Raw genomic sequence first — 12,394 nt, 5'->3', positions numbered from 1 at the left:
GGAGGGCCCCCACATCCCCTGGTAAGGAGGGCCCCATCATGAGGCCTAGCCGAGGGCTCCCAATCACCCCAAACCACCCCTGTTAATGTTACAAATTCAAGTTTTATTTTATATCTATGCTACAGAGATAGTAAAAAAGGTAATTAAATGATACTTACAAGTTAACATCTGCACAGGGGTTATCTGCCAGCCATAAACACTTAAGGTTGGGCAGTTCCTGAAGGTAACACACTTCATTTAAATCTCTAATTTCATTTTTCCTAACATAAAGCTCTTGAAGATTTCGACAGTACTGGAAGTCCGCTAGGCTGTTGATTTTGTTGACACTGAAATGACACAAAATAGACAATCAATTAGATAATGGAGTACCTAAATAGCACATATTTTCACTTTATCCACAGTGAAAGTTTAAAAAGGCAAAAGTAAAGGTTAACATTTATACAAAAGTTTTCAGGTGTTTATCATTAGCATTATCTCAACAGAAACACATTGTAAAAATAAAAAATTGATTGTAATTAAGTAAAATAGATTTAATAACAAAATAAGAGTGGAGTATTTTTAATACCCATCAATGAATAATAAAATAATAATTTTTATTATCAATTTTTCTGATAATAGGAATTTTCACACACCATCTCCTAATTTAAAAATTTCACTTAAGTTTTATAAGAATATTGCACATGAAAATGCCTCATTTCCCATAGTGATGAATATTACAGAAGAGGATTCTCCAGCCGGCCATTAAATGTGCAGTCACCCATTGCGCATTTTAATGAGTCCATAGAAGTCGCCTTTTTGGATGCTGACAGTAGAGCGATCCGAATTTCACGAGAAAATAAACTACCATTAGGGCTGTAACCAAAATTTTTATTCACTGTGATAAAATCTATCCAATTCAACACTTTTCAATGCAGTCCTAGGCTAGTGCAAATATGTCCTCTATGGCAATAATTGGGAGTAAATGCTGCAATAATTGTCCCACATCGAGCATTTTATGAAAATCAATTTAAAGTATAAGTGCCAGTATGAGACACGATTCTACAGGACGAACAGGGACCTCCACATGACAGTGAGACCCCTTCTGCTGAAAATGCTGCACAAACACAAAATACTCCTGAGATACGCAACCCCAATTCATATAATGCGAGCATATGGAATCCGATGCAGAATGACTTAATTTGTGAACCAGAGGCGGATCCAGGATAGTTATACGGGGCAAATAACCTTGCAGTAATAGTGGGGGTCCAAACAAAATTACCATTCTATCTAGTGCAAATTGTATAGCTAAGGGGGAGGCTATTCCCCTACTAGCCCCTCTCTGTATGTACCAAATGGATAAAGAATAAGCCATAAATTTAGATATAATTTTTATTTCCATTCGTTAAGGTAGGAAAATACATTGGAATATATAATTACATAAATACTTTTGTAGATAGTGGCAACCTCCAAAAATTTCGATTTTATCTATTGTGAGCTTCAAACCAAATGGGGAGGCTATTGCCCCTTTAGTCCCCACCCCCTATAGATCCAATGCGGTGAACCGAATGTGATACAAAGGAAAGCTGCACGATTGGTCAAAAACTGCTACGGGCGTACAGACAGCGTTACCCAGATGTTAAGCGAATAAGGCTGGGAGCCGCTGGAGACTCGGAGGCTACGCGCAAATCTCAGATTGCTTGAATAATTAAGAATAGATACCTTTAAGAGCAACACGGAGAACATATAATTAGAGCCCCAGTATATTTCTACGTCCGACAGAAACGATAAATTAATATAGATATTTTTCCCAAAACATAGGTATAGGGATTCGTTTTTCCCCCGAACCATAACGGACTTCAATAAATGTTGGATGTAATTTGTTAGAGCATTTGCTTTTAATATGTAAACGGCTGGTGTCCTAAACCCCCGCGCCGCACGGCTTTTTTGGCGGCATGCAGGATAGCATGTAGATGGATTCCAGTTAACAAGAAGATGGTGTCGACAATGTGCATCTTACGAAACAATTCCATGTAGGCAGCAAAATAAAATATGTAAAATGTACAAAAAACACATAGATAATGTCAGTATTTATTGAGAGACAGGCACTTACCCATCGGAGGGGGGTTAAAGTGACTTCAGCCCTCCCCCCACTCCACTACCCGGGATTTTTTTCTTTATAGCGACTGCACGCCATACATCCCCCTTGGAGTCAGCTAGAGTTCATTTCAAATATCTTTGCGACTGAGAGACATGCCCAAGTTTGTTGGGGGGTTAGGTCGGAGGGCACGTGACTTACTGAAAACCAACCAAAGCGCGATTGGCGGAGCGGAGCCTCGCCTCCGGGAATTCTTTCTCCGGGAACACTTTCAGATCTCCGCGGTGTACGCTTCGTGATTTAGTTTGCTGCGTTGCCAAGTGGAACGAGGGTTTTTGTAACATCCTTACGTTTCGATGCACTGACAAAGACTTTTAAGTAAACATGGCAACGCCCACCTCTATGTCTCTCCCTATCCCACATCCCTAATGTCGCAGATCCCATCTCCTGCTGCGACGCCGCTCGAAATATTCCGAGCTTGCACGACTGGGCCAGTCGCAAATATATTGGAAAAGGATCATAATCTAACCTAATTAACCTAGGACTAATCCTCCGACTTCCTCTACAACTACTTTCTAACTACTATACGCTGTGGACTGAGGTCAATGGCTTAGTTCCGAAAATTTCTCAAAATCGGATACTTTTAACTGCCATCGCCATGAACCTAAAGTACAAAGATATTTTTTGGAAAAAACGCCGACTGAGACCAATTCATAGCAAATACCGCCGTTTCCATAAAAAACTATGATTATAAATTTCAGCACAATGCAAACTAAGTTTTATTGCTTATTCAACGAGAGTAATGATTTTCCGATCGGGGAAACTGTTGCGAGACTGTATATTCTATATCAGAAACAATATGCATCCATTTCTGAAAATAGTTGACGAAAAAATAGCCGTTTCGTTCCGAGTAGCCATGCATGCAAGTCCCTAACATGCTCGATAATCCAAAATCAATATCAGAAGGTAACTAGCTGAAACAACAGTTTCCAATTTTCAATCTATGCCAGTGATCAGACTACAATGATATAAACATTTAGGTTTTTCACCACACATGTCGATAACCTATCCGAATTGAATCTACTTAAACACTTCATTCCTCTATGCCTCACGCTATTCTCAGGAGCAGCTCATCGCCATATTGGTAAACTCTGTCGTTGTACGCAGCAATTTACCAGTCCAAGTTATCAATCAATACCAACCTAAATTACCTACCCATGCAAAAATATATTCTGTAATTAGCATTAATTTTTTCTCTTTACTTTAGCTCAGAATTTCGCTACGATCTCGTTCAATTGAAGAATCTCAAAAAAATATGCCACACTAAAACAAATTTCAAAAATATTATTACAGAGTGAAGTTGGTATATTAAATATTATTCTCTTTCGTTAAGTTTAATTATCATTAGTTTTTCGAAATCGCTCCCGGTTACATGGGCGAACCATCTAGGCACGAGATGAAAAATGGTGACACAAATATTAAGTTCTTTCACGCGCTGTTTTCTACTGGTTTTGGGGCTACGTTAATTCGAACTGAAGTGAAATTGACCTTCCCGCGAAATTTTTCTCCTTTTTCGTCGAAATGTCAAACAATTACGACCACTCGATTACGTCTCACAGAAGATGAAAGAGCTATCTCATATCCAGCTCCTGTAACTATACAAAATAAACCCTTATGACGCAATGCGGAAGAAAAAATGAACAGCGAGAGAGCTTAGAGAAGTTAATTGGGGGATTTCGCGTCATATCAAATGGAATAAAGCCACCAGCAGAATTTATGAACTTTTTTGTATGGTATATTTCAACTCTGCCGTGTGACCATCGACGAATTTCACATCAGTTGTGATGGGAAACATTCTCCTGAAGTCGAACCACGGACCTCTGCCTCTCCAGGCCATTGCGCAAACCACAACGCTATCTAGGTTCCTTGATTCCCACGGAATCGACGAGAATCAAGGTGCCAAGGTGCCGCAAAGTCAAATAACCATAATTCAATCCGATGCAGGCCAATTTTTCCCATGGCAATCAATGTTGATTTTTCTTACGTACCATTAGCTACTGTCAGGGGCGGTCTGGGGTGATTAGGGGCCTTCGGTTGGGGCTCATGATAGGCTCCTTACCGAGGGTCCTTCCCCGGAAATGGATGTTGACGCTATCCTGGATTTTAAAAATTATATAGAAGAAATAAAAAAATAGCAATTTCGCCAGAAAAATACTACGACACGTGGGAATTTCACAGCTTATAAAATTTAATAATATATCATGGTCTTCTTGTCTATTTAGTGATTTTTTCTGAGTTTGTTGTAAATAAAACAGCTTAAGAATTATATACGCTTCACGATGTACGCGAGCGTTGTGGGGGGCCCATAAGCTCGGGGTGATTTTCCGAACGGATAGGTTTACCAATTTGTTTTTCCAATAAATACCTTTAATAAATGCTACGTCGAACTCAGAGAGTCAGAACATGTTACAGAGCGCACAAAAACTTTGGTGTACTATCTATCGTTCAGGCTACCGGCTGGTGTCCTAAAATACCCCGTCACACGCCTATTGAGGCGACTTTCGCGGTAATATGTAGATTTCAGGTACAGCGAATTAATATTTTGTCTTTCAGAAATATAAAAGGACAAAAACCTGCTAGATTATGGATCAATACGTGAAAATATAAAACTTTTGATGCCACAACACCATCAATATCTTGACATCTCAAAAAGCTACAGATAATCAAATATCGAATTATCAATTTCACATTCACCTATGCAATGAATTGTTTAAACACTCGAAGATGAAATGGTTCGAGATACAATGAGAAATGTAATATATAACAATAAGCAATAAGCTGTCAAGGTATTACAACGCTATCCCCGTTCACAACGCTTTAATTTCATATGTCCTGGACCAGAGCAAAAATATTCCACTTTTTCACAGCACAGGCTAGCGCATCTAGCAATCTCGTCTTGAGCTCGTATACACTCTTCTCACATGTTTAACGCCGTAGTTACGCCAAATTAAGTTGTTGTCAATGAGCAAAGTCAACTCATTTCGGAGAGATGTCGTGGAACAACATTTCAAATGAGGAACAAATATATCGTATTGTATTAGTACCGTTAGTACCTGACGATGCATGCAATGCATGCAATCATGATTATGTAGCAATTACAACACGTGTATTAAGCTGTTAAAATAAAATTAGAGGGCAATACGAAATCCTTGTTCACTATTTGCTTTCAATGAGGGCTAAAATATACCTCCACCAGAAAAACATTCAATTGTAAAACACAAGATTATAGCACCACACACTCTTGAGATTGGGCCTCATACGAGCTTAAACATCTTCCGTTCCAATGACTCATATATGATACACCTGGTTTTTTTCTATGATTTCCTGGTCTAAGAGTATCTCCAAGTGCTGGTCGCCGCTTATATTGTATTCTGTACACAAAGCGCTCAGTTAAACTCATGTCAGTTGTTTTCAATCTCACTCTAGAACCTCTAGAATCTCAAGCGTGGTTGATAACGAAAAATTCCAGTTTTGATGTTATTCTACAAAGAGTGGTGTTAAGAAAGGGGAGAACCATTTATTGATACTATTTTACTTGATTTCGATAACATTACCTTAAATAACATCATTACTATTTATGCATGCAATTCATTTCTTTATATGCATAAAACCTTTTCTTGCGATAGCCGCATTATTTATATAGATGATTGGTAAATTACTGCTAAATGATTTTTGCTAAAATATTTAACAATTTTTTAAGAGTGTTAATGCATTTCAGTTCTATTTCTGCATAAAAATGGGGCAAACGCAACTTTTATGCGGAAATACACTTTCAGTTCTGATGAGGATAATATTCAGGGCGTTGAAGCCAACTTCAGCGAAATATGAAATGACGAGCGTCTCTTTCTTGTATCTTAATCTTTTTTTTATATGTAAGTGTATGTACTAATCTATGATTCACCACTAAGATTGTGAATATTTAACCACGGTGTGTCGTTAACAGTTCAGCGTGCAAATGTTCGAAGCAGTGTTAAAACATGTCAAGTTGACTACTGAAAATACCTTTAAAAAAATCATTTTTGACGTTTGTATTGTGCTGCGGTGCAAAATTTCACACATTCATTCCTAATAATGTATTCTTTTGTTTAAATCTTTTTGGCGACTCGTTTGCGTGCATAATAGGTAGCCCGAGTACATCACTTGACTTCAGCCGATGTCGCTCTAACTACCATAAATCTTTAAATTCAAATTTGACGGCCCAGTAACCGATATTGTAATTGGAACTCCGAACAGCCTGCACCTGAACAGCGCATGTGGTGAGGTGGGGGTAGGATTCGTGGCTTAGGGGGCGGTCTGCGGTTGTGGTTTTGGGTGCAGCAGGTTTGTGGGGAAACCAGGACTGGTAGGAGCGGGAGGATTATCCATGTATTCGAGAGAAATACGAGAATGACTTCTCGCCGCTACTAGCGTAGCTGCGATGGTGATTTCAACCGTCGCACAGTGGGGCCAAATGCTTTAAAGATGGTCAAAATCAGTAAATATCATATAGTGTGTAATATTTCAAATTTCCCCCGTAATTTTCAATGTTTTAATCGAGAAGGCCGTCAATGAAATCAAACAGAAAATATGAGGTGTCAATATCCAAGGAAAAAGAATTAGTAAGCAACGATTTTCTAACAGTATGGCAGTATGAGCCAAGACAGAGGATAATTAGAATAATACTTTGACTAACTTGGAAAGTGCAATTGCCAGATCAGTTGAAAATCAACATAAAGAAGACTAGGATATTAACATAAAGAAGACTAGGATATTAACATAAAGCGCAAGGAGGAGGCTAGTACAAATATTGAAATAGGAAAAGAAAAGGCTGAAGAGGTGAAAGAGTTTTGTTACCAAGGAAGCCGATGATGTCTTTTTGTATAAGTATCTTTTTCACATTGACGTATTTCTTCTCTTTTTTTTATTAAATCCCTCATCACTGTTACTAAAATCCTTAATTACATCCCTCAATGAACGTCCATAAAATCCATTTCCAATACCCAGTAATCAAAAGCATGGAATGGCAGTAGTCAAATTGAAAAAAATAGATCAGTACTCACTGCAGCGAGTGACATGCAGAGCATTCTCTCTTGCATAGGCCATATTTTTACTGCGATTAGTATATTAAACTGCGAATTGTATATGAAACCGCGATTAGTTTATTACGCTGCGATAGGCATAATGATTAAATTAACCGAGATATGTGAATTGCGAAGGAAACTGTAAATCCGTTTTTTACAGTAATCAGTGCATTATACTACTGATAATAAAGTAAAGAAACCTAGAAATAATATTCTTTTAAATGAAATTATTTAAAAAGAATCAGATTTTTTCAAAATACTGTAAAATTAATGGAATTTTTATAGCACAAATATTTCTATCTACACATCATAAAAAATTCATCATGACTAATAAAACAAAGCCTCAGACTAAGGACGTGGATTGGAGACCTGGGCGTCATCAGATGTTTTTGTATTCGAAGCTCGACATTTATATAACTACGATGGACATAAAATACCTGGAACAACAGTAGAAGCATTCATCAGGTATGCATGACCCAATTGCGAGATGATACCGTACAAGCTAAGAGCTGACACTCAACCAGTGCAAGCGTTTAGAGTTCTCTGGGACTTAAGGTAACAAGATCCCGTGAGCTCACAGAGTAAATGCATTATTACACATTATTTTAAAGGTCATAGAATCGCATCCCACCCACTAGTAGAATAATGCCAGCAGCCATGCCTCAAAGAATGGGCATGACTAAATAGGTACACTACGGGGAACAATTCAAATTTTGAACACAAAATAAATGGAGTTTCATCAAAGGAATAGTTTTCCTGAAATTGGCAAGAAATCATCGTAAGAAGTCATTTCAATAAAAATATTAATGTATGTATAATCTTCCAAAAATATTTTCATCAACTGACGGACAGAAAAATTATAATTTCTGGCTTTAATTATATCATCGGAAGCTGCTTTTCTATATCCGCATTTTTAACAAGGCGATATTTTTGTAAGCCATACAAAAAAGTCGAGTAGAACTGCAATTTAAGCCAATTTACAAATATCACTCGGTTATTCGACCCGAAGTTTGGTTTGAGTATAAAAATATTCCTTGGAAACTGGTAAGAATCAGTATGTACTGTAATTCCTACAAAAGGTGCATTTATCATAATCATTTCTTAGGTTTGCAAAAAAGTGTCAAATATTAATTAAATAAAAATACAAGAGAAAATTCAAGCGATTCGAGAAAGACAAGCGATACAATCGTCAGTTTTATCCATAGGTTGCTTTCCTCCATATAAACAGCCTTAGGGGTCATGTAACAATATTTATTTAGAGGGAAAGCCACGAGAATTACGCCTGGAATATAGCTACTTCAGTCATTAGCGCCAATTTTACAAATATATATTAATTATATACGCTAAGTGTGAAATTATTAAGACCCAGTACGATTGACTGTGTACAAAGTAACTTGTTCTATGCGGACTACATTGAGTTTAATGAAGAATATTTACTGTGTGATAGGTTACTCATCCGTTAAGGAAATACCTCGCAAGCTAATAAGGAGATCGTGACCTAGTAAGGGGATCTAGGTCAAACACTTTCCGTAGTACCCTAATAACTCATATCTACTAACGCGGATTCAACATTATGGATCGTTAAGGTTTGGTTCATTTCCTTCACTTTCCATTGCATTAAACGTGAAATTGTACTTGCGAGCAGCTTAATTGGTGGAACAAAAGTGATACAACCGGTCGAACAACACTGTATCCAGGGCTGGGCAAAATATAGGCCGAAGAGTATTTGAAACCCAAAATACAGCTCCAAATGTATTTGAAATGCAATAGACAAAAGACCTTTGACTTTGGTATTTGAAAATAAAACTACGAAGTAGTATTTTAAATATCACTTCAAATATAATCGCATGGAAACTAAGAGATCTTTAAAAAATATAACCTGCCTTGGCACGTCATGGATAGTAGCAAACATGAAGAAACATTTATAACGAAAACGAAAAAATCTCTGAAGCATAATGTTAAAGAAGTGTTATCAAAATTATTTCTAAGATATTGTACACATGAACTTTTTTATTTCAGATTGGGAAAATACGAAAAATCTGTTAGAAATACATAATACATTCTGGTCGTGTATTTGAAATGACAAATGTATTTCAAATACGTATTTTAAAATACTTGTATTTGAAATACTGCCTAACCTGACTGTATCCACCCACTTCACAAGAATGGGAACGAATCAGTAACCCCACGAATCTCAAGTTCAGAACAGAACAGTAGAGTCAGAACAACCAATTTCTTTACCTCAAAGGACGCTGAAAAATTGATTGAAAAAAATAATGGTATTCTTTTTTGTTCGCGTAAAAAAATCTTTTTTTAAATTTCGATTCAGTTTTATTAATTTTCACTTATCCCAATAGGGTAGTTTCCTTCATCAAAGAAAACGAAATGCATTGATTGCGATTCCTTACCCACCATTAGTGTATTCATTATATACAAATTATTTGGTTTTAGAAATTCCAGTTTCGACGAATGGCAACGGTCAATTTTGGCGATTCCACTCCACGTGACGTCACAGGGACCTAGTTTCTACAAGAGTAGATAGGAGTTTTACATCGTTTGAGATTACCAATGCATGCATGAGGCACAGAGCTCAGGGAAACATGTCTAAATAATCACACATTAAAAATACCTGAGTTCGGAAACTTTCCTTCGTTTGATAGGGGAATAATAATCCTTATTTAAGCCAAGCGCTACCTGATAGCAGCCTGCTTCGTACCAGCGCTCAAGCCTCGCCCCAAGGTCACCTCACACGCCGACAGCTAGAACCAGAAATACGTCACACGGACTTTTCCCATCATTCCTACTGAGCCGTCGCATTTTCGCGCGCTTGAAATTTTTCACTTTTCATTTAATCGCGAAAAATAGATATCGTCATTCGAAAATCTAAGAGCGTGAAATGCGCACTGCAGGAGTAAAATCTTTCGATTTAGGCAATAAAAAAATAATAGGAAACCACCCTATTACCCCGAAAAATTTTACCCGGCCCTTACATCGGGGTTTTCAGCTTAAGCTAACAAAAGAAAATCACAAAAATCCATACACTGGATAGCGGCAACCTATCCAGGCGGGACTCGAACTCGCGACCTTCGGAATGGTATGCGAGGACTTATTCCCCGCCACCACGAACAAAATAGTCTCCACAAATCATTAAGGAAAAATATCTCGCCCGAACAGGGACTCGAACCCTGGATCCTCAGATTAAAAGTCTGATGCACTACAGACTGAGCTATGCGGGCTCGTGATATGATCAGCGAATTTTTCTTAAATTTGAAGCATTATGATTTCCTCTGATATTATTCCATTGTAACAGAAGAGCACAAAATATTTCTCCGCATTCTTGTCGGCAATTGTCCGGCAGTTTTTCTCGCCGAGAAATATAGGACTAAATTTGTATGAAGATATATTTTGAAATATATTCCGACATGCCAGCGTGTACACAGCACGCAGAACTCCAGATCAATGCGTTTGCAGATACGTGTATTGGCACAATCAGGTACACCAAAGAAAAAATGCATAGCGATAAAATGATGTAAACCAGTAGCCACGGGGGGAGGGTTTTCTGAGTTACAATCCCCCCTTCAGTCTTTATTACTTTATTTTATACATATTATACACTTTATTTTAATAAATACTCGTACAAAATTATTGTTTTTGAGTCCTAAAAATCATGTTTTCAACATCAAATATCCCAAAATTTTCTGGACCCCCCTTACGCTGGGGTATTTTTCATACACCCTGAAATCTCCGTTAAATCCCCCCATGTCAAAATCCTAGCTACGCTCCTGATATGAACTGAATGATATTCGAATGTCGACCTCCCACTGAGGTAAGAAGTAACAATGTTACTAAGTTTTTTCTGGATATCACACAGTTACAAGTACCACTTCTTTTTCCAGAGCGCGACCCGGGTTTCAATGAATTATTATCATCTTCAGGCGCAAATCATGATTAGCGCCTGAAGATGATGATAATTGATTGAAACCCAGGTCGCGCTCTGGAAAAAGAAGTGGTATAAGCAATTGTGTGATATCCAGGAAAACTTACAATGGAATACCACAAAGTTAATCAAGAGTTAGTGAATTTTGAACGTTACTATCTTGTATCATATCTAGTTCTTTTTTTAGGAGCGAAGGCATATGGATCTTTTTAGTATTCGATTGGACTTAACGAATATATACCATTAACGAGAAGGTTCTACATCACGCAACTAAATTCCATCCCAAAACAGACACATTATTGGACTACGACGACCAAAATCGCGTAATAAGGTTCCGGTACACCTATCCTTCATCCTTACTTTGAAAAATGTCACGATTGTCGAGCCTATCCCCGACCCAAAACTTCTTACGTACGTAAAACTTATGAAACCAACTGACTTTGGCGTGACTTGGCAGAACGAGGAGATATTCATGGCAGAGCAAAAAAAATACAGTGCAGTTCCACAAACTTTATGGAGATGTCGACTAGTTTCGACGGCTATAGCGTCATTCTCATCATTGCTGTTTTTCTTGAGAATGATCCTATAACCGTCGAAATTAGTTGATCGCACCATAAAGTTTGTGGAACTATACTGTGATTTATTGTTCTACCATTAATACGCAAAACTTGAATGGAACACAGAAAAAATCACAAAATAGTGCAAAAATATTACTCAAGTAAAAAATTGCGGATAAGCCAGGGAAGTACCTATACTGAGTCACCAGCAATTGCACCGGGATTCGAAGCCGGACACATGGTTCCCCATCAAGGCAAATTATTTTTCTTCTGCGGGATTTCAAAGATTAGCATGTACTTGAGGGACACTCCGTCATGATTAGCCGTTGGCTATTCAAAGGTTATTCTCACGTAAAACGTGAGCATACTAGCGTCCCAAGTTTTCACTTTCGCTCGGGAATGCGGCACTATGCACACAAACATGCTAATTTTCAGGCATTCAGACTGAAAATTGCTTCGGGGGAGCTTGAGAGGCATTCGTGTTTCCTATACTGATCTTTTGCTGTCCATTACCATGCATTGGAAAACATACGCTTCATTAAATCGGCTAAATATTTGGTTAGCATAGTTCTGGAAGTAAAATTCATTGTTAACTATATGCAGATATCATGAAATAAAACTATATCGAAAAATAGGTGCCCCGCGGCAGGGGCGCCGACTTATAAAAAATATTGGGGGGGTGTTATACATATCCGAGGTGTTGCCC

At 37.8% G+C, this 12,394-nt stretch overlaps 1 protein-coding gene and 1 non-coding gene across 5 annotated transcripts in view; both read right to left on the bottom strand.

Annotated features, from left to right (window-relative positions):
• Positions 1 to 12,394, bottom strand: part of LOC124169779 (acidic leucine-rich nuclear phosphoprotein 32 family member B-like) — a 179,625-nt gene that overhangs the window by 35,714 nt on the left and 131,517 nt on the right. For all 4 annotated transcript variants that reach the window (XM_046548525.1, XM_046548524.1, XM_046548526.1 and 1 more), the window contains exon 3: positions 159 to 326. In XM_046548525.1, the coding sequence (XP_046404481.1) occupies positions 159 to 326 (168 nt within the window). The remainder of the gene's footprint in view (positions 1 to 158; positions 327 to 12,394) is intronic.
• Positions 10,358 to 10,430, bottom strand: Trnak-uuu. Its single transcript has one exon. It is a non-coding gene; the product is annotated as a tRNA-Lys (tRNA).

This window comes from Ischnura elegans, chromosome 12, assembly GCF_921293095.1.
Source record: "Ischnura elegans chromosome 12, ioIscEleg1.1, whole genome shotgun sequence".
In the NCBI taxonomy this organism is placed as follows: Eukaryota; Metazoa; Arthropoda; class Insecta; order Odonata; family Coenagrionidae; genus Ischnura; species Ischnura elegans.
Note: the sequence above shows the minus strand (reverse complement) of the source record. Positions and strands in the feature narration are given on the sequence as shown.